This window comes from Zea mays, chromosome 2 (genome assembly GCF_902167145.1).
Source record: "Zea mays cultivar B73 chromosome 2, Zm-B73-REFERENCE-NAM-5.0, whole genome shotgun sequence".
In the NCBI taxonomy this organism is placed as follows: domain Eukaryota; kingdom Viridiplantae; phylum Streptophyta; class Magnoliopsida; order Poales; family Poaceae; genus Zea; species Zea mays.
In genome coordinates this window covers 205,516,171-205,535,660 of record NC_050097.1, presented here as the reverse complement: position 1 = coordinate 205,535,660, position 19,490 = coordinate 205,516,171, and the positions used below count along the sequence as shown (strand labels likewise).

Genomic DNA, 19,490 nt, shown 5'->3' with positions numbered 1-19,490 from the left:
AATTTGGATGACGTGGCGGATGCGTCTTCTCTCCTCCTGTTTCTATCCTCCCGTTATAGATGGCTAAACGGGTCGCCCGACACGACACTGGTACTACCACTATTAGGCACGACATTGTTAGGCACTATTAGTAATCGTGTCGTGTCGATACTAGTGCCTAGTCATTGTCCCAGACACTATACTATAGTGCCTAATTATGCTGTGTCGACGTTATACGACACTAACACCTAATAATGCACGAGTCAGCCCAAGCACTATTTTATTTTGAGAGCCCAAAAAAACATAGAAGATCTTTAAGATTTTATGTACAATTTTAGAACTTGAACATGTATATCATTATAAAGTGAATTATTGTGTTTAAAACCATAATAAATCACAATACACAATCGCAAGTATATATCACAATCACATCTACAGACTACCAGTGGTTTAAGCCATGCCTAATTATGCCGACCACTTAATCGTGCCAGCTCATCGTATTGAATGGAGGACCAAGTACGATACTAGATCCATATTATATCAGCACTGACAATATATGAATTGTGACTGCGCCGGCCTATTTAGCACGACCCACTTAACTCTCTATACATACCATGCCCACTTCTCCACCCGTGGTGCTAGATACTGGATCATCCCTCCTTTCTCTCTCCACACACGTTCACCAGCCATTCTGGCCACGACACTTTTTTTTCCAAAAACAAATCTGGCGGCAAGTTAGCACCAAACAACATGTCAAGATGTCATTCCCGCCACAATTTCTCCAATCACAACAATAAATTTTTATTCACTAGCGGCGGCAGGCGCACATGATACAACAACAATAAAATAATTTTCTATTTAGATCCCATATTCAATACTGCTATGACGAGTGGAGACGTGATTGATCCTGTAAGTTTCATTGCTCCTGATGGCGGGTCACATAGCTGGCAGGGCGTATCAACTTTTGAAGATAACCTAGAATCAACAAGAGAATTGGAAAAGGTAAGATTCTCAACCAAATAATGTCTTTTTTTTAACAAAAGTAGTGATTCTATCTGTCAGATTCTATTATAATACAACATGCTTATGTTCATCCTAACTTGAAATCACTTGTTTTCGTGAATAATATAGGATCTCATGAAGAAATTGGTGCATCTCAAATGAACAACGGCCCAGAAGACATGTTGCCAAAGGGTGGAATGCGATTTTACTCTGAGCAAGATGCATACGCCTTTTACAAAGCTTATGCTGGAAAGATTGGTATTAGCATTCGAAGGAATGTCCGTCATTATACGGGGACTTCTTCCACAATAAAGACCAGAATGTTCTGTTGCTTCCGGTGAAGGTATAAAATGTCCACTACTCTTACTACAATGACTCATCTTATTACCACCTAATTAAAATGTTTCACACTACAAAAGATCAGACTCAACAGACAAGAACAAAGACTTTTAGCAGATCTGAGACACGATGCATGTGTCAAGCATCTATGAAGATAAAAACCTTTTTTTTTTGTTGCAGTAGACTACACGAACAAATGTAAGACTTATAACTGTTAGCAATGTCAACAGAGCTAAAGCTATGGATACCTCTAAAACTGAGATCTCGATGACAACCAAAAAAATATAATTTCAGTTAAAGGATTAAGGAAAAAAATCAACAACAAAAAGAGTTATGGCTACCTTCAAAATCCAGATTTACCCACGCCAGACTCCACGGCTCCAGAGGCGCGAAGGACGGAGGTCGCAGATGGCGTTGCAGCGACGTATTTGACGGTGAGCGGCGACAGAGCGAGGTGTTTGACGGCTTCTCTCACTCCGGCTGGTTGTGGAGCACTGGAGCAGCAGGGCAGCAGCTCGAGCAAGCAGGAAAACTGCGGAGTGCGGAGCATGAGAGTTGAAAGGATAAAGCTTTCGGACCGCTCATTTTCTCCCACTTTTTTTAACTTGTGGAGATGTGGCTACCGTTTCGTGGAAGTCTCGTTTCCTCCTTCCAGCGCCACGTGTGCAGGAGTACGCACGGGAGGAGAGAAGTCGCGTCCGGAGGCAAGAGCCTTCCGCGCCGAACGCGGCTCGCCGCTCTTCCTCCTCCTCCCCCTCTCCCGTAGGCGTCCTCGCCGTCCTAGCGTCTGCCTTTCGACGCTGCTGCCGTGGAGCGCAGATCAACCCTGACTCTGCCCGATTTCTTCTCTCGTTGGTAAGGGAACTCGGCTAGAAATGCTCGTTCATTCTACAGATTCTCCTTTTCTTTTCTTTTCTTTTTTGTCGCCATGCTTCAATTCCAATGCCTTCTTTTCTCTCTGACCCCGCGGATTTGTTTGATGCCCACATTTCTAGATTTTTAGGTTTCTAGTCACTTCGATCGCGCGCCTTATTATTGATTAGTTAGAACCATCATAATTCCTAACTCATAAGGTGATCCGGCATATTTGTTCCGCCAAAAGAATCATTTCCCGCACAAAATATGATAGCCAAGCTTGCCGCACAGAGAAATGTGTGGCCACCTCCTGATGCATCGGTAATACATTAATGTGAGAAATCGGTTGCAATGTGACTCTTTGGGGATCAGGTTATTTGGAAACGAGGGCATAAAAATAGTACAATACACTTTAGATGGCTTCCCCATGGTGTTTTCTTTGAGTGTGCACAGAGTTTTGCTTCGGTTGACGTAGTATTCTTTGATGCTGCTAATGCCAATATTTTTTTTAAAAAATAATTCTTTTCAATGGGTACTGATGGTACTTTAAAAAAATAATAAAAAGGATCAGACATTAGTTGGGAGCAGTACTTTTTAAGTTCACTCACTTGATCACGGTTTGAATGGGTTCAGTTCAAATCAGAAAATTTGGCACGTAAACCCCAAGTGTGCAAATAAATATACAATCAATGAAGATTGAGTTGGGAACAGGAATGTGATTGCTTTACTGTTCAAAGGAACTGTAATCACTGTTTTGGTGCAAAGCAGTAATCACATAAATAGTGTGACTATTTATTAGTTTGCTTGTGCAAAATGTGCAAAATCTGAGATTTATCACCATAAAATAATTTGTTTCTTGTTGTGCTCTACAAATCTTTTCAGATGCTGAAGGTCATTTCTTACATGTTGCAGAGTGTGGAAAAACCTTGCAATGAAATGGAAAAATGTTTTGAAGGAAATGGCACCGCTGAGGTCCACAGGCAGATTCTTTCAACGCCATCCTTCAGCTATCTGCTTACTGATTTTCCTACTTGTGTTGTACAAGTACTTCTTCGGCTGGTTCACCCTCATCGTCACCACATCACCTATCTTCCTAATCGCTGGCATCTTTCTTGGAATCGTCCTGGTGTACGGTGAACCGAACAACCCTGAAAAAGATCATGTCTACAAAAAAAATGATAATACTCGGAGTTTGAATATCCATGATAGCAGCAAATCTATTAGGGGTGTACCTCTTCCTAGAATTCCGTCTGGTGAAGAGAGAGCGCCGAAGCACAAAAACAGTGTTAAGAAAATTAGGAAGCAGTCTCGTGGTGTAGCCTCTTCTTCTGAACCAGGATCAAGTGAATCAGGTGGTTCAGATACTGATATTGCTCCAATGCTCCATGCATTTCATCATCTTAGGTCGGGCAGCAATTCGTCAAATTCCTCTCAAGATGGTGACTCTGACAGTAGCACCGAAGATACAACAGAGAATCAACAGGGCAACGACGGCAGGATATCCCGCGAGGGGAAACAACATGTTAAAGTTGTTGCATGGACTGCTGATGACCAGAAGAACATAATAAAAATCGGGTGCTTGGAGATTGAGCGTAACCAAAGGTTGGAGACCCTAATTGCTAGGCGTCGGGCAAGGAAATACGCAGACAGGAACTTGGCAGAGTTTGGCAGCACTGATTCCTTACCCACTATTGAAGAGCTATCAAAGTTCAATGTTCAAATTCCTGCTGTTTTTGCTCCTAGGAAAAATCCTTTTGATCTTCCTTACAATGAAGATAACTTCCCAGATTCTGCTCCATCTGCAGTGTTGGAAACGAGATACCCATTTGATCTACCAAGTGAGCAAGCAAACGAGAGCAGCTCTTATGGAGCCAACTCAAGCCATGATGAACCTATTCCCGTAGCATGTCATTTACAGAGTGCACTGTTGAGGAGGCATGAGAGCTTCACTGAAGGAGCACCATTCCTTAGTGACTTTTTGCAAGATACACAGCCTTCCCGATTCAGACCATACTTCATGACGGAAAAAATGGCTAACGAGGAAATGACAGATCCAGTTCTTGAAGGAGAAACTAGTGAAAAGAGCAACTCTAAGGCCAGCTCTGCTCAAGACTCGGATAGTACTTCTTCAGTTGCTGACCAAGAAAGCCAGAAGGATGTTCTAGAGGATTGCTCAAACCAAGGACAACAATCTTCTTTCAGTCAAACAGAGGAACATGCACATATAGCTCGGCATGCAAGGGAGGTTTCTCTTTCCCTTGACATGGAACCACCTGTCTTAATTAGTGATTCCTCTGATGATGACATATCACTGTCTGGTGAACATATAAATGATTGGGAGGAAGCACAACAGAGTGAAAATTTTAGTTTGTCCCAGAATACATGGCAAGAGGATCCTAATGTCATGCAACACCATCAAGAAATAGATATCACAAGCAATGGATTGAATCAAATGTCACCACATTCGAATGATCTTGAGTTGACGTCGTCATCAACTGAAACTACTGATGATCCTTTTGAAGTGAATGACATTGAACCACCAGGTACCAGAGAGTGATATATCCCTTTTCAGCTAGCGATTTGTATAATGAATCCCACATCTTATAAGTGTTTGCCTACTTTGTAGCTAAGGAAGTGGTGGTCGTTGATGATACCCACGTTGTGGATCCTGTATATGATTCAAGTCCTTCGGGAAGCGAGAGGCCTGCACCTACTGGTTTAGTAATTGACGGACCTGTCCTAAAAGATGGTAACCAAAGACTACGATGAATTAGTCAGTTGTAAATGTGACATAACGTTGTCATTGTTTTTTTCCCTAAAGCACAGAATCAAATTGCAGGTCATGCTTGTACTCTTGTTGTTGAAGCAACCATCGAAGAAGGGGGTTCATCATCAAGAATGGAGGTTTCTTCCAGTGAGGTAGCTGGACCTAGTTTGAGTTCTGTGGAGCAAAGCGAATCCCCAGAGAAAGAAGCCTCTGAGATAAGAGAGCAGTCCATGGTTGGCCATGTCGAAGCACATGGAGGTTCTGTCAGCCATGCTGATCCTTCAGTATCTGATATAAGTTCTCAGCCGAGTACTGAAAGTTCAACAAATGGTAAATCTCACTGATTGGGAGCTTTGCACCTGAATCTTGCTAACCTTCATGATTTAAAGTAGTTAATGTGGCCGAGGAGCATTTAAGCAAGGCCACAATAAGAATAGAAGAAGAAAAAAAAAGGAAAAGGTGCCTCGAAATCATAGGGCATTGGATAAAGGCTCTTCTCAATAATTAATACTTCTGGAATAGTGAAACGCAACACTTGTTACATAAAAGTGAACACTTCAAAAAAAAGCAACCTTATTGTAGCTGCACCTGATCAACTCATTATGTGATAAGAAATAGCAGCACCAGTAACATACAGATTAACCTTATGAGAGATGGGCGATGATAAAATACATTTGGTTCCAGCTGAACTGATGATGCTTATGATAGCAATTACTAAGCTGATAGCATGCAGTAATACAGCACCACGGTTCATCTTGTCATGCTGAATAATATACTTAAATCCAAAAACGAAGATAAACTATATGACACAATACATCTTGTCATGCTGAACTGATTACTTGTTGTAACACAGGTGATTCTGGCAGTGGTGTAACACCATCCTTCACAAACGCAGTTCTTTAGTTTCTTCATAAAAAAAATGACAGCGGCACCGATCGAGCATCATCAGGTTGGTCGTCTTCAGCAGTACTTCGAGCTAGGCGACTTTTGTGTGGGGCGAGTTCATTGCTGAGGAAACCACTGGGAGGGTATATGTTTGTTGCAGGAAATTTCTTAGTGCTTCAAAGGGACTAGGCAACATTAGCATTATTAGCACTGCACTGTAAAAATGGCTAGATATGGTTGTTGCTTAATTTGGCCAGCACTCTCGTTTGTGAATACCTTGTGGATCCGACAGTCAATTTTGTGCCGTAAATTAATTGTTAATTTGCTGCTTCGAGTACCTTAGTCTATGGATTGCCTTTGGAACTCATACTACCTGCTGTGTGTAAGGTTTTACACAAGTCTAAAATGAAAACGAAAAGGATGACGACAATGAGGTGAGAAGGGTGATCGAGAGTGAGGAATGTTGGAGAGCTAGCTATCGTAGCGCGGCGGGATAGATCAATGACGATGATGGGATTATTAATCAATTAATGCCACCAAGCCTCTAATATGTAACCCAGCGATACATCGATTAGGTTTTTGATTCAAATAATGAAATCGTACATGGTGTTTTGCGTTTTTGATTCAAATAATGAAATCGCACGTGGTGTTGGTGTTTTGCAGGGAAGAAAAAAGTTTAGGAGAGACTGAACTAAATTGCTGCGGTATAAAAACTCATTCTACATTATATTTTATACATTTTAGATTAGGAGAGGTTATAGTGAGGCTCTATGGGATCCGAAGCGGTGGGGGCTCGAGACCCACAGGTGGATTTAAAAAACCCCGTGAATTAACTTAGGTCACAGACGTGGTTTTAGCTGTATTGACTGCATAGTTACGGTCGCCGTTCACCGGGGCTTCGGTCGCCGGCTTCCCTGTCATCAGTTCACCAACTTCCTTGACCTTTCGGCACTGGGCAGGCGTCAGCCTCCATACATGGTCTTACTCTTTTTTAGTATATGAAGCAAAAAGAAAGAAAAGATGGATAAGGATTGTATTCTTTAATTATTTCTCTATGTTTTATTACTTAATTTACGAATTTCAAAAATTTTGTATTCTGTCCCATCGCTGGATCCGTCCCTGGTGTTTTGTACACAAGAGTGAACTCTATACTACTGCTACTAATTATTATTATTATTATCACGATTTGTCTCCTAGCTTTAAACAATAATATATATATATTCACCACAAATTTATTACCACTGAGTAAGGTATATAACCAATGGATGGAATAAACAGCTACGTATTACACGTACGCATGCACGGCAGCAGGAATTGAATCAGTTCATCATCGGTACAAGCAGCTCCTATATGGGGGCGTCCAGTAGTCTGGGCCGTCGTTGCTGTCCCTGTACGCCTGAGGCGTGCATGAGACGGGCACCAAGCACAGGCCTCTACTTCGCAGGTCCACCATCTCGGCGCCCTCCTTATCTTCTAACCTTCCCCATGCGTTGTAGTTGTAGTCCTGACAAAAATGCATGTACACATAACTAAACTTGAGGTGATCAGACAAATTAAACACAATGAAGAGCAGCTATATATAGCCGTTTTCTTTGTCTGAAACGTCAAAGTAATTAGACTCAGAGAGGTAGACGACGACGGATTTATTTCATTTGTTACCGTACCTTGCTACTAGTCTTCATGTATGGATCACTCAGCAACTGTATGCAGCAAGAAAAAGATAAACGCTAATCAGTTCAGTTCAGTTCATGACCATACATTCTATTACTACACAAAAGCATGCAGCAGCACTACTAACATCTAAGCATGCTGTGCAAAATACGAAAAAGGGGGCCGGGGAGCACTGCTAGAACCCACTAGGGCCATGTTCGGTTCTACCCCAATCCATATGAATTGAGGGGGATTGAGGGGGATTCAATCCCTAGTAAGTTAAAATCTCCTCCAATCCGTATCAATCCCCTCCAATCCATATGGATTGAAAATAACCGAACAAGCCCTAGGACGGGTTTGGAGGTAGGGAGACGTGCGTGTCCTCTGGTGGTTGCATGATGTTATACTATATATTCAATAAGATAACTAAACTTTCATCAGGAGTGTGTATATATATAAAGCAGCTAACGTTACCTGAACTTGTTCGTGCAACCACTTGATGTAATTTATCGCCTCATACAGAACTGATGCCGTATCGGTCTAAAATAAGAGACATACACACGGCCATTATTAATATAAACTATAACATTCGAAATAACACATACGTATGTATACGCAGTACGAGCTGAGCATACATGTATACCTTTCCAAATGGTGAAACGATCTGTTGCAGTGCAGTGATCTTGTCTCCTAACTTCACTTTAGGCACCTGCGATGATGCCTGTTAAACAAAGCAAACATCAGCATCCCAACCAATGCAATGGATATATATATATATATATATATATATATATATATATATATATATATATATATATATATATATATATATATATATATATATATATATATATATATATATATATATCTTCAAATTATAAAGCCACTTTAGTTTTGTCCCGAGTATATTTTTTTGAACTTTGAACAAAACCATCGAAAATGCATGGATATACCTCCAACATATCAAATTAGCAAGCTCCTTGCATTTTATCCTCCTTACAAATTAAACTTTGGATCGTGTCCAAAGATATTCGTATATATAAATGTATTTCAATCTTCTCGGGTAGGAGTCAAATTCGGGAAAAATAGTAAATGCATGCAGTACAATTTGGCGGATTCTTCAACTAAAATTGACAAGGGTCCAATCAAGCTTGACCAACTAATAATAATAGAGGGAGGCTAGATTAGCAATTCATCATCACCATTAAGTGGTACAATTGTAGTGTGTTTGGTTTGAGGGATAAACTAGTCCTTCATCTTCTCACTTACTTTTTTTTTTGTTTGGTTCGTAAATGGAATGAGTTATTCCATCACCATCGCCTCCCTCATAGAGTCATAGTTAATTCGTTAGTACTAACATGAGAAATATGAGCATCCCACCAAATTTGATAAATGGATTCATGATGCACCACCTCATTTTGAATAACCCCCTTAGGTATTCCTTTATTTAACTTTCTAATACCCCGTTTGGATGTAGATATTGGAACACAGAATTGAGAATTGGAACCATCTTTCCAAAATTCTGTTGTTTGGTTGCACATAGAATTCGAATTTGGAATTAGAGACTCAATTCACTGGAATTGGACTATAACTAGAAACTCAACTTTCCAATACAGAGCATCACCCCTCGGTATTGCGTGAAACTAGACCACACAATCCAAAATCCAATTAAGTGACATCCAAACAATAGAATTGAAATTACATCTCATTTCAATATCATGGTTGATTTTCTATCGAACACAATTCAATTTTTTGTCTTCTAATATCGACATTCAAATGGAGCCTAAGTTAAATGAGGCTATGGCCCGGACAAGAAGATCTACGTGGCTGCATGCGCGTGCGTGTCGAGGCTAGTAAGGTGTGTGTACCTTGAGAGACGACGTGGGCGAGGAGACCTCACTCTTGGACTTCTTGGTGTTCCCTTCCGACGACCCTTGCTGCTCTGATCTCTTCTTCTTCCCCTCCGAGCTCCCCTTGCTTCCACCTCCGCTACTCGTCTTCGCCTGAAGAAACGCTCAGATCGACCAGTGGATTCCTACGGCTGCTCAGGAATAATAAAAAAACATCCGTCGGCGAGGCGACGGTCGATCTTACGTACCGGCGAAGGGATGTCGTGCCCTTGCTTCTTGTACTCCGCCAGCGCCTTCGTTGACGTGGGCGGCGCCGGTTCCTCTGCTTTTCCCAGCGGAGCTCCGCCGAAAGATATCAGGTCCGACAGGCTCCTCGTCGCGCCGGCGGCATTGCTTCCCCACGGCGCCTCCATATACATCGTCCTGTTGTTCCTGCTGAGCCCGAGCATGGAGCTGTACCCTGCGCCTGCGGCGGGCCGGAGAAACTCCTGGCCGCCGCCGCCGCCGCCGCCCGTCGCCGCTCCCTCCAGCATCGCGCCGTGTCCGCCTATCTCGTGATTGCAGACGCCGCCGCCGGAGCCCAGGAACATGCCGGCCTTGGCGTTGTCGTTATCGCATGCCGCGGCGACGACGCCGGTGCGGTGGTGGTGGTGCGCGTCGCCGAGGCACGGGTTCGGCGGCGCGATGGACCAGTTGCTCACGAGGTCGGACAGGTTCGCCGTGAGCCGCTCCGGCGCGCCTCCGGCCGCCGCGTGCTGGTGCTGGTGCGCGAGCGCGCCGCCGCCGTAGCCGGAGCTCAGGTGCTTCTCCAGCGCGGCTGCTGTCGTGAACTGGTGGTGGTCCGGCCACCCGCCGCCGCCGTGGCTGCTGCCGTACTCCATCTTCTTGAGGTAGTCGCAGGCCGGAGGGTCGGCGAAGAGCTCCGGCACGAGCGTCCTCGAGTTGAGCAGCTCGAGGAAGTTCTCGCTGTCGTCGTGGGCGTCGTGCATGCTCCTCCCAACCTCGCCGCCGCCGCCGCCCCTACGTGCAGAGAAGGGAGAGAGAGAGCACCAATAAAGCTAAGTGGCGAAGCTAGCTAGCTAGCTAGCAGAAGTTGCACTGATTATATTGCACCGGATTGCCAACAAAAAGTCTCGTGTATGCATGAACCTTTTCTAGCTTGCTTATTATTAAACAACTAGCACTGGGTGAGCAGTGATGATCTATATATCATTGAGCAATCGATCGATTAGAAAGTAAGTGGAGGCAAAGTATGTAATAAACCTTTCCTCCAAATGATGTGCATGCATGCATGTGTGTAAGAATGTAACCAAGCAAAGAGAGAGAGAGGGATCAACTTTGGGAAATGGATTAATGAATAAAGTAGTAACACGCTAATGGTCTGTTCGGTTAGGGGTGGATTGAGAGAAATTGAAGGAGATTTAATCCTTACCTATTTAAAATTGAATAAGAAGGAAACAAATCCCCTTCAATCCCATCTATTCCCCATATAAATGAACATGGCCTACGGCCTAGTTTAGATATTATTGGATTGGAGTGTTTTTGGAAGAATTTGAGAGTATTTCAATACATCTCAGTTCATTTCAATCCTACTCAATCCTAGAGTAAACTAGGGGGGGGGGGGGGGACATGGATCGATGCTGCCTGATATGATATGGTTCCACTTTTATGGTGATCCGTACCGAACAGGACTCAGTTGCTTCGTCATAAGAAAAAATGATTAGTGGCTAACTAGCTAGCTAGCTGGTTTGGCTTTGGCAGTGTTATTATATATATATATATCTATAGGTAACTAGCTAGGTTCTGTTGCTACCCAACCCTAGGTAAAAAAAAATCGAACATCATTCTATCGAAAACAATTTCAACTATTATACGTGTACATGCATATCCTAGTTTCAGTGGACTTGCAGATATGTGTAAGCCCTGCTATAGCATTTTAATTCGCAGTATGAACCTAGCTTGCCAAATTAAAGAAGAAGAAGAACCAATCACAATAATTTCTGTATGTACACATGTAACTGCATGCATGCATATATGCGCGCGCTTTAGTTTTGTAGGCCGCGCCCCGCTATATATTTTCGAAATCGATCGCGGAAAGCTTTATCTCCCTTTGCTTTGCTTTGCTTTGGTTGCTGATCCTTTATTTTGTGTGCTTTCCCCCTGGCCTGGCCTGCCTGCCTGCCACTTGCTAGACGTACGCTACCACCACAAACCTATATACTAAAACTTTTGCAGCACATATATTCAGATGTTCTTGTTCGATCTTCTCCTGGCGGAAATGGATCGATCGGCGCCACTAGCAGCTATAGCAAGGTCGCTAGCAGATATATATTCGTAACGTGGAAAAAGGAAGGACATTTAGATGCTAGGAATCAAGAGGCAAAGCGAGGCCGCTTTAGTTGGAAGGCACGCACGCACACTCGGGACGGGACAAAGGCTAGTGGACGCATGCCATCTTTTTCATTCCATCGTCGCCCCCTCCGATCCGGCGCCGAATCGAATATATATGCATGCACGCAACAAAAGTTCTTTCTCGTACATACGATCGATCGGTACGTACGTACGTGTGGTATGCATGCCGGCCTGTACGTACGGATGCACGCGCGTGTCGTATGTACTCACATGATGAGGACTTGGTTCCAGAGGTGGTGGCTCTCTGCGGCGGCGGCGGCGGCCGCCTCAGCAGGTCCGCCACCGCCGGAGTCGTCGTCCATGCTGAGGCCGGATCGGTTGGTGGCGGAGGTGTTGGTGAAGGACGACGACGTCATGGTGGCGTTGGAGGCCGAGAGGTCGTCGTCGGCGCCGCCGCCGGAGGACGTCGTGCGGCCGCCGCCGTGTTGCTGCTGCTGCTGCTGGTGGCGCGACGACGAGGCCGCCATCGGGGGCCACCTCGCCGCGGTGGGCGGGGGCGGCGGCCACGCGCCGCCGTAGGCAGCCGCCGCCGGGTGCATGTCGCGCCACCACGAGGAGGAGGACGAGGAGGCCGGCGGCGGCGGGGAGCTGGCGACGGAGGCCTCGGAGCCCTCCTGCGCCATGCACTGCGTGCACGTACCTATAGCTGCTGGTGATGAGAGCTGAGCTCCAAGAATCCTCTCGCTCTTAGCTTGCTACGCCGCGCGGTGTAGTGATCTACTGATCTGCGAGGATCGGATCGGAGTGAGGAATGAGAGCTGGGGAATTTGGCTTTGTGTGTGGCGGAGCGGAGCACAAGTGCTTAATTGTGGGCAGCTGAGATAGACTGAGACGTACGAGACTAGCAGTAGCTTTTTAAAGGAGGAATGGATGGCTACGCCGTGGTGACGTCACTTGGCCTACCTCTCTAGTAGTAGTAGCCTGCCTACTGTACGTTTAGGGTGGAATAGTGATCACTGTCTGTCGTCTGGCTTTGGACATCCTTTTCGTCCAGGGCTATCTAGCTTTGGTCTCAATCACTTCTTCCCTGCTTTGTTTGTTGTCTCTATAGGCGCTCTGTTACCTTGTTGCTGATAATCTTTGCATGCAAGCACGCGTACAATCTCTAGTTCTTTTAACCCTTTTATTAATTTCCATGACGATCTCCTGTTAAATAGTGCATGTTTAACCTAATAAGTGAAGCCAAGGTAGAGCTGAAATGAACGTGCATAGGATGCCTCCAGCTGATTATATATAATCATTAGGAGCATGCCGTCGATCGTTATCACTGGATTCTCTATCTCATCTGGCCCTACCATGCATATGATAACCTAGTAAGTGTTGTTTCGGCGAAAACAAAGCTCTGAGTAACTGTATATATATACCCTGCTAGCTAGAGCTAGCTTAGAGGAGGACGACAGTACGTGCACTTGTTGTTCCTGAAGACAATCATGGCCGCCGGCCTGTGTGATGAGTTATCTTCGGTCCACATCAACGTGTAAATTAATACTCCCTCCGTTTTTTTAGTTATCGCTGGATAATTTAATTTTGCACTATATTTAGCGACAACTGAAACGAAACGGAGAGAGTACTAATCTCCTTTCAGAGCAGCTAGCTAGCTAGCTAGTCGATCAGCAGCATATCATCTATATATCTTTTTATTCTCTGCCTTTACCTTGCCAAAGCAATTGGCGGTGGTCCGCATCACCAGGCATGATAGTCACTGCTTCAGGCTTGGATTTACTCGGGGTTATGGAGAGGGATATATAACCCACAGTTATCATTCAAAATTTGAATCTTTTACCTAAAGTTTGGCCTCCATCGTCGTCTCGTCTATATATATGGGCCTCTTCAACTCCTAGCTCCTCTAGCTAGTGGAGTGGAGCATGCATGAAAGGTGCAGTGCGTGGAGGGGAACAATAAAAGGCAAGCGAGTCGAAGCGTGCTTGTGTTGTGGTGGTGGCTCATGGTGGCTCGAGTACGTGGAGACTTGAGGCTAGTTGGAAAACCTAAATCTTCTTCAGGATTTTCGGTGATTGAGAGAAAATTTAAGTGCTAGTTTGTGAACTATATTTTTCGAGAGATTTCTATTTTCCAAAAAAAATAAACTAATTTTTTCTTGAGAAAATGAAAATCCCGTGATAAATTGGGGTTGCATGCGAGACCACAGAAGATTGTCAACGGAGCAAACGACGACGTGCACTGAAAGCGAGTACTGCTGCAGTGAGGTGACTCACAGTGTGTGGGCTTGAATTCCTGCGGCAGCTGCAGGAGAAATACTTCAGATCTGACCTTTTTATTCACCACTACCATCCAAGATTAGTCTTTATGCACACTCAAGTCGATCGCACTGATCGTCCGCATGCCAATAACACCAGTACAGCGAGGCACGTACGGCCGGCCGGGAGCCGAAATATCCTGGACACACGGAACGTGCATGTCACCAAATTTTGACTAAATGATGGGGTTATTATTTACCTTTTTTTGTGTGAGGTGTCCCAAAGTCAACTAGGATTTCGATGTGCAAATACACTAGCTAGGTCGAGTACGTCCATCCAGGTGATGAGAGGATGCATGCATGTGTGGTGTTGTCAAATTTGCTCCCCCTTGTGTGGTGGAGTGCATCAGGCATCGCCATCGGCCACACGTACGTACGCCCCCACACCCGCGCTCCAAATGCAAGCAAGGTGTGCAAGGAGGACCACAGCACCCAGCGCCACCCAGAGCCTGCAGTGTCCGCAGCAACAAATCGCATGGGATCTTGTTGTCACCACAGTCCCTCACTGTTGGCGTAACGCGTAGCAGCAGCAGCCTCCACGTACTCACGAGACCACACGTGTGGAGGCAGAAGAATGTCCGGCCGGCGTGCGTGTGGAGGGCAAAATCGTCTAGCACGATGCAACGAACTCAGAACTACATATCAAAAGATCAGCTGTGGAACAGGATTTCTAGCTAGCTATCGCTTGACGATTTTGTTGTCGGTGATATATATAGAGAGAAGGTCGTTGAAAGCGTGAGAGACCGATCCTGCGAGGTGGCTTGACGATCGACCGACCGTGCCAACTGCTGGACTGGACATGTCTGCCCCTGCCCGGTGGGCGAGGGGTCACGCGCGACACCGCCGTCCTTTCACTGCCCCCGCCCGATCGACGAGAAGACGACGCGACCCAAAGGGCTGGTCCGCTGGTGTCGTCGTCTGCCAGCCAATGCAACTGCGCTAGCTCTGGTCGATCTGCATGAAGCTGACATTATATATTTGTATATATATACTACCGTATCTTGTTTTAGAACGACTACTAATTAATTAGATACCCGGCCTAGCGAGAATATCATGTTAATTCTTATTAGATATGGTAGAAAAAATGGTAATCGTCGAAACATCAATCCGACCGCGTCTAAAATTACTCAAGTTTTATTATTATAAAAGTTAATTTAACATAATCCTCTAATTTAATATTCTGTATAAGTTCCTGTGTCAGATTCGACATGAGTAGTGTATATAGTGACCGTGTTTGGTTCAGCTTTTAGGGGCTTCTGGTCGTCAGAAGCTAGAAGCTGAACCAAACGCCCTAGCTTCTGGGGTGGGGTGTGGCTTCCGGTGAAAACGCTAGAAACAATGTTTTTATATGTAATTGTATATTTTGATTGTCAATATATACGCAATATATTATTTAAAGATATATAGCTAAACATCAGCTACATAATTGCATGTGCCGTCGTGTAGGGGTGAGCAGCTGGTTTGAGCGGAGGAAAGGTAAACTTTGATATCTCGAGTACAAATTAATTATAAAAAAACACATATACCCCCACCGCCACTACCGGAATCAGCTCCTTTGTCATGTGTTTCAGACACACGGCAAAGGCCATTTTACACTCGGCAAATGCTTTGCCGAGTGTAACACTCGGCAAAGAACGCTCGGCGAACTGTACATCGGCAACAGCCTCTTTGCCGAGTACTATTTGTCGGGCACTCGGCAAAGAAAAGTCACCATCACGGCGCCAAGTAACGGTGACGGATACTTTGCCGAGTGCCACCTGCGGCACTCGGCAAAGAGTTCAACTTTGCCGAGTGTTCGCTCGAGAGGCCCTCGGCAAAGACTGACCCAGTGGGCCCCACTGCCAGTCCCTGTGCCGAGAGCCCTAGTAGGCACTCGGCAAAGGAGGACTCTTTGTCGAGTGTCTGTTGGACAGGTACTCGGCAAAGAACCCTCCAGTGGGCCCCTTTGCCAGTCCCTTTGCCGAGTGCCTTGGCAATAGCACTCGGCAAAGATGTCTTTGCCGGTTCCCAGGTTTCCTTCTTTGCCGAGTGCCATGGTCAGCACTCGGCAAAGATGTCTTTACCGGTTCCCAGGTTTGCTTCTTTGCCGAGTGCCATGGTCATAGCACTCGGCAAAGCGACCCTTTGCCGAGTGTTACACTCGGCAAAGTGACCAGAATGTCCCTTTTTTATTTGCTTTTGTTGTTCCATCCAAACAAACAAAAGATATATATGATTCACATCACATTATATATCAATCACATCACAGAATGAACACATTTATCATCAACACCATATATATCACAAAGTCTCACAAATATAAGTAAGGATCATCACAAAACAGATATAAGTCTGCGTCATCACTAACATCACCAAGTATCTCACAAGATAAAGTTTAACTAACATCACCAACACTCATAAAGGTAAGTCTGGATCATCACAAAACAAATCATCAACGAGGTGGGCATCTGGACTGGTTCGGCGAAGGGCTGGACGAAGCATGAGGGTTGTTCGACGCCGCCGATTGACCCTGCACAGAGAAGAGATTGTATGTGTGAGAACATATGAATATATATCATGCAGTACTAAAATTTTGATACTCACAGGAGTAGTGAACTCTGTAGGGTCAGCTGCAGGGAACAACGGAGGTGGTGGAGCATGACCCTGTGCGGCGCCAAGGCTCTGCATGTACGCGAACATCTCCGCCATCCTCTTCTCTAGCTCCTCACGTTGCCTCCTCTCATCATCTAGCTGAGTCTGTAATATTTCGCTCTAATGTTACGATAATGCAAAGAGAAGATATATAAAAATCAATGAACGATGAATAGATAAGGAATAACCTGGAGTTGCTGGATACGATGTTGTGAGGTGTCCTGCCGAGGTCGTATGGCTGGGCTCGCGCTCGTGCTCCTTGCTCGCACCTGAGAGAGAGTGGGAGTGGAGGACGAGTCGATTGCCCCGTCGGCAATCCAGTACCGCCCATGCCTCTTGCCTCCTCCGACCCTCATGAGGACATCTCCGTCGATGTCCTCGGTCCTCGGATCGTAATCTGGCCCATGGACCTCCTTGGCCATGGCGGTGTACTCACTGAGTCGGCTGTGGATGGCGGGGTTGGTGTACGCCTCGAGCCCGTCATCCGGGTTGTAGGTGACGTCGGACGTCGCCTTCCCCTTGTGGGCCATGGCATATGCCGAGAACGTGGAGCAAGGCGCGCCACCATGTGCCGTCGACTGCGAGAAAACCAACGAGATGGTTAGAAATCATGTCTAATCGAAAGTTATATACCTAAATAAAAAAGAGCGCGTACCCATGCTTCCGCGTATTTGCCCAAGCTGCGGCTGCCTTGATGGTGGGAGGGACCTTGCATCAGCAAACGTCGTTCCCGGCTAGCGTTGTGCGCCTCATCCCACTCAGCCGAGCACCACCTCTGCACCATCTGCTCCCAGCACTCAGGATGCGCGGCGCACCAATGAGGAATCATCTAAAAAAATATAAGTACACAACATATCAGAAGAAAAAATAAGCATATTTAGTACCAATAATAAAGTTTTGTATTTACCTGCAAGTACTGGTCCGGAGTCAACGACATGGTTCGGGCGTCCTTCTTGTTCACCTTCTCCCCAAGGACGGAGCCGTGGTAAGTGACGATGGCCTGGATGCGCGCCTCGTAGTGCATGTCCACGACGAGCTTCTTACAGCATGTCGTAGACACCACATCCGCCCTGGCCTCGTATCCAGCATCGCACCTGAAGAAATCCTACATACAAAGACGATGTATCCATACATTATTTCAAGAATATGCAACAAATGCGACTTATTAAACAATATAGTGTGAGGAAGACTTACCCACAGCTCTTGCTTCACCCGCTCCGCCTTGTTGTTGAATTGTCTGTCGTCCCGATCTACTGCATCGGGGGCGACGGCGTAGTGGTCGAAGGTGTATGCTGGGCTCGTCACTCCGGCGTACTCGACAAGTCCAGGGAAGTGTTCCCGGCATAGAAGGCCCAGGATGCCATTGGGGTTGCGGCCGTGACCCCCTGCAGTCTCCAAAACCATCCAAGACCTGTCCAAGTGATTAAGATGAAGTATTAGTTTCTATTATTAATTTGAACATATAATATGAAAAGGCAGCAACAATATCTAAAGTTACCTACCTCTCTCCATCGGGTCGTATCAGCGGACGTCTGTCACGAAGTATGGGTCGCTTAGGGAGGCTCGCGGGACCTCGCAGGTAGATACTCCTCGAACCTGAGGAGCCAGAACCTGAGACGTCCTGCTGAGCGGCGTCGTCGTCGTCGTCCTGCTGCGCCGCATCGTCGTCGTCCTGCTGTGCCGCATCGACAGCGGCTTGCTGCTCCACCTGCTGCTGTACGGCGTCGTCCTGCTGCGCCTGCTCCTCCGTCCTACGGGTGCTCCTCCTCCCCCTCCCCCCTCCCCCTCCTCGTCCTCGTCCCACCGCCCACCATCTTTGTCCAACAACCTGCAATTAAGAGTAAACAATTAAGCACAGATAAAAAATATGTATTTAGAAACATATGCAAAACAAATGAAATATAGCATTACATCGATTAAAAATAATCTTCATATGTGTCCGGGTTAGCCGGATCATAAGTGTCATCATCACTATCAACCATTTCATAGTCGACATCATCTGAAGGCGCAATTTCGTCATTGGCATTGCCTTCAAGTATTTCTAAGTCATTCTCATTTTGCACCTCATCATTCTCGTCATCAACAACCATTTCAATATCTACTTCCATTCCGATCGCTTTGGGAGAACGTGATCCTCCGGAAGCAGGCTGCCAATAACTGTCAACAAACCATCGAAGGCGTCTCGACTCATGCTATACTGCGACTTGAACGCCATTATACGCCCAATAGCATCCAGTTGAGAAACCTTTGTCTTGCCGTGAAGGGGTTTCTGTGCCGCGTCAAACATGTCGTAGAATGCCTTTGCGGTCGCCTCTGGCTCGTCCTCCGTACATCCTTCGGCGAACTGTGCCTCGTGATAGTCATTCAACATGTCCACTACCCCGGCATCAGCATCGTAATCCTCGACGCGTTGTCTCACCAGCTCCTCTCTCGTGCGATGCGCTTCACCATGGAAGATCCACCGAGTATAGTCCGGCGTAAATCCATTCTTCCAAATATGTTCTACCATGGCCTTCTTTGGTTTTCTTTTCCGGTTGTCACATTTGCTGCACGGACAAGGGACTAGGCTAGCTCCTTTAGCAGCTTCGCCATATGCCCGTTCCACGAAAGCATCGGTCTTCCTAATCCATTCTGGGGTGACATCATTACGTCGAACGCGGCCCGTGTACATCCACTCACGGTCCTCCATCCTCTAACATATATAACCGAGTATAGTTTAATATAGACATGTAATGCATGTACACTACGTTCCTACCTTCTAATAGGTGAGGATAGGTCCTAATCCCACCCGCGGTTGCGTAGATGGAGTTAGTTTCCATGCTCTACTCCGATCCGAGATAGAATTTCGGCAGCACCTCCCCGC

General features: G+C 45.8%; 2 protein-coding genes and 1 pseudogene across 4 annotated transcripts; 1 reads left to right on the top strand and 2 right to left on the bottom strand.

Annotated features, from left to right (window-relative positions):
• Window positions 1–422: 422 nt before the first annotated feature.
• Window positions 423–1,918, bottom strand: LOC100384358 (uncharacterized; annotated as a pseudogene). Its single transcript, NR_136170.1, has 2 exons — window positions 1,662–1,918; window positions 423–954 (listed from the first exon to the last, which is right to left on the bottom strand). The product of NR_136170.1 is annotated as an uncharacterized protein (transcript).
• Window positions 1,919–1,949: 31 nt separating this feature from the next.
• LOC100275416 (uncharacterized) lies at window positions 1,950–6,166 on the top strand. 2 transcript variants are annotated; one of them, NM_001371653.1, is made up of 5 exons: window positions 1,950–2,175; window positions 3,088–4,718; window positions 4,802–4,924; window positions 5,015–5,272; window positions 5,796–6,162. In NM_001371653.1, the coding sequence occupies exons 2-5, from the start codon at window positions 3,107–3,109 to the stop codon at window positions 5,843–5,845; spliced, it is 2,043 nt and encodes a 680-aa protein (NP_001358582.1). In that variant the 5' UTR covers window positions 1,950–2,175; window positions 3,088–3,106; the 3' UTR covers window positions 5,846–6,162. The 2 variants fall into 2 exon arrangements, with proteins under 2 accessions (NP_001358582.1, NP_001358581.1); NM_001371652.1 differs by having other exon boundaries at window positions 1,998–2,175; window positions 3,058–4,718; window positions 5,796–6,166.
• Window positions 6,167–7,021: 855 nt separating this feature from the next.
• Window positions 7,022–12,584, bottom strand: LOC103647665 (transcription factor bHLH111). The gene is made up of 7 exons (XM_008672169.3): window positions 11,950–12,584; window positions 9,576–10,347; window positions 9,346–9,480; window positions 8,121–8,198; window positions 7,952–8,017; window positions 7,492–7,527; window positions 7,022–7,331 (listed from the first exon to the last, which is right to left on the bottom strand). The coding sequence occupies exons 1-7, from the start codon at window positions 12,360–12,362 to the stop codon at window positions 7,155–7,157; spliced, it is 1,677 nt and encodes a 558-aa protein (XP_008670391.1). The 5' UTR covers window positions 12,363–12,584; the 3' UTR covers window positions 7,022–7,154.
• Between the last annotated feature and the right edge of the window lie 6,906 nt (window positions 12,585–19,490).

Excerpts from the sequence above, each read along its gene's own strand:
- LOC103647665 (XM_008672169.3), bottom strand. The coding sequence starts at position 12,362 with ATGGCGCAGGAGGGCTCCGAGGCCTCCGTCGCCAGCTCCCCGCCGCCG. Across the intron at positions 7,528-7,951 it reads GGTTGCACGAACAAGTTCAG|TTGCTGAGTGATCCATACAT; the intron begins GTAACGTTAGCT and ends TGCTGCATACAG. Across the intron at positions 7,332-7,491 it reads ACATGAAGACTAGTAGCAAG|GACTACAACTACAACGCATG; the intron begins GTACGGTAACAA and ends CATTTTTGTCAG.
- LOC100275416 (NM_001371652.1), top strand. The coding sequence starts at position 3,107 with ATGAAATGGAAAAATGTTTTGAAGGAAATGGCACCGCTGAGGTCCACA. Across the intron at positions 4,925-5,014 it reads CGGACCTGTCCTAAAAGATG|GTCATGCTTGTACTCTTGTT; the intron begins GTAACCAAAGAC and ends ATCAAATTGCAG. Across the intron at positions 5,273-5,795 it reads TACTGAAAGTTCAACAAATG|GTGATTCTGGCAGTGGTGTA; the intron begins GTAAATCTCACT and ends GTTGTAACACAG.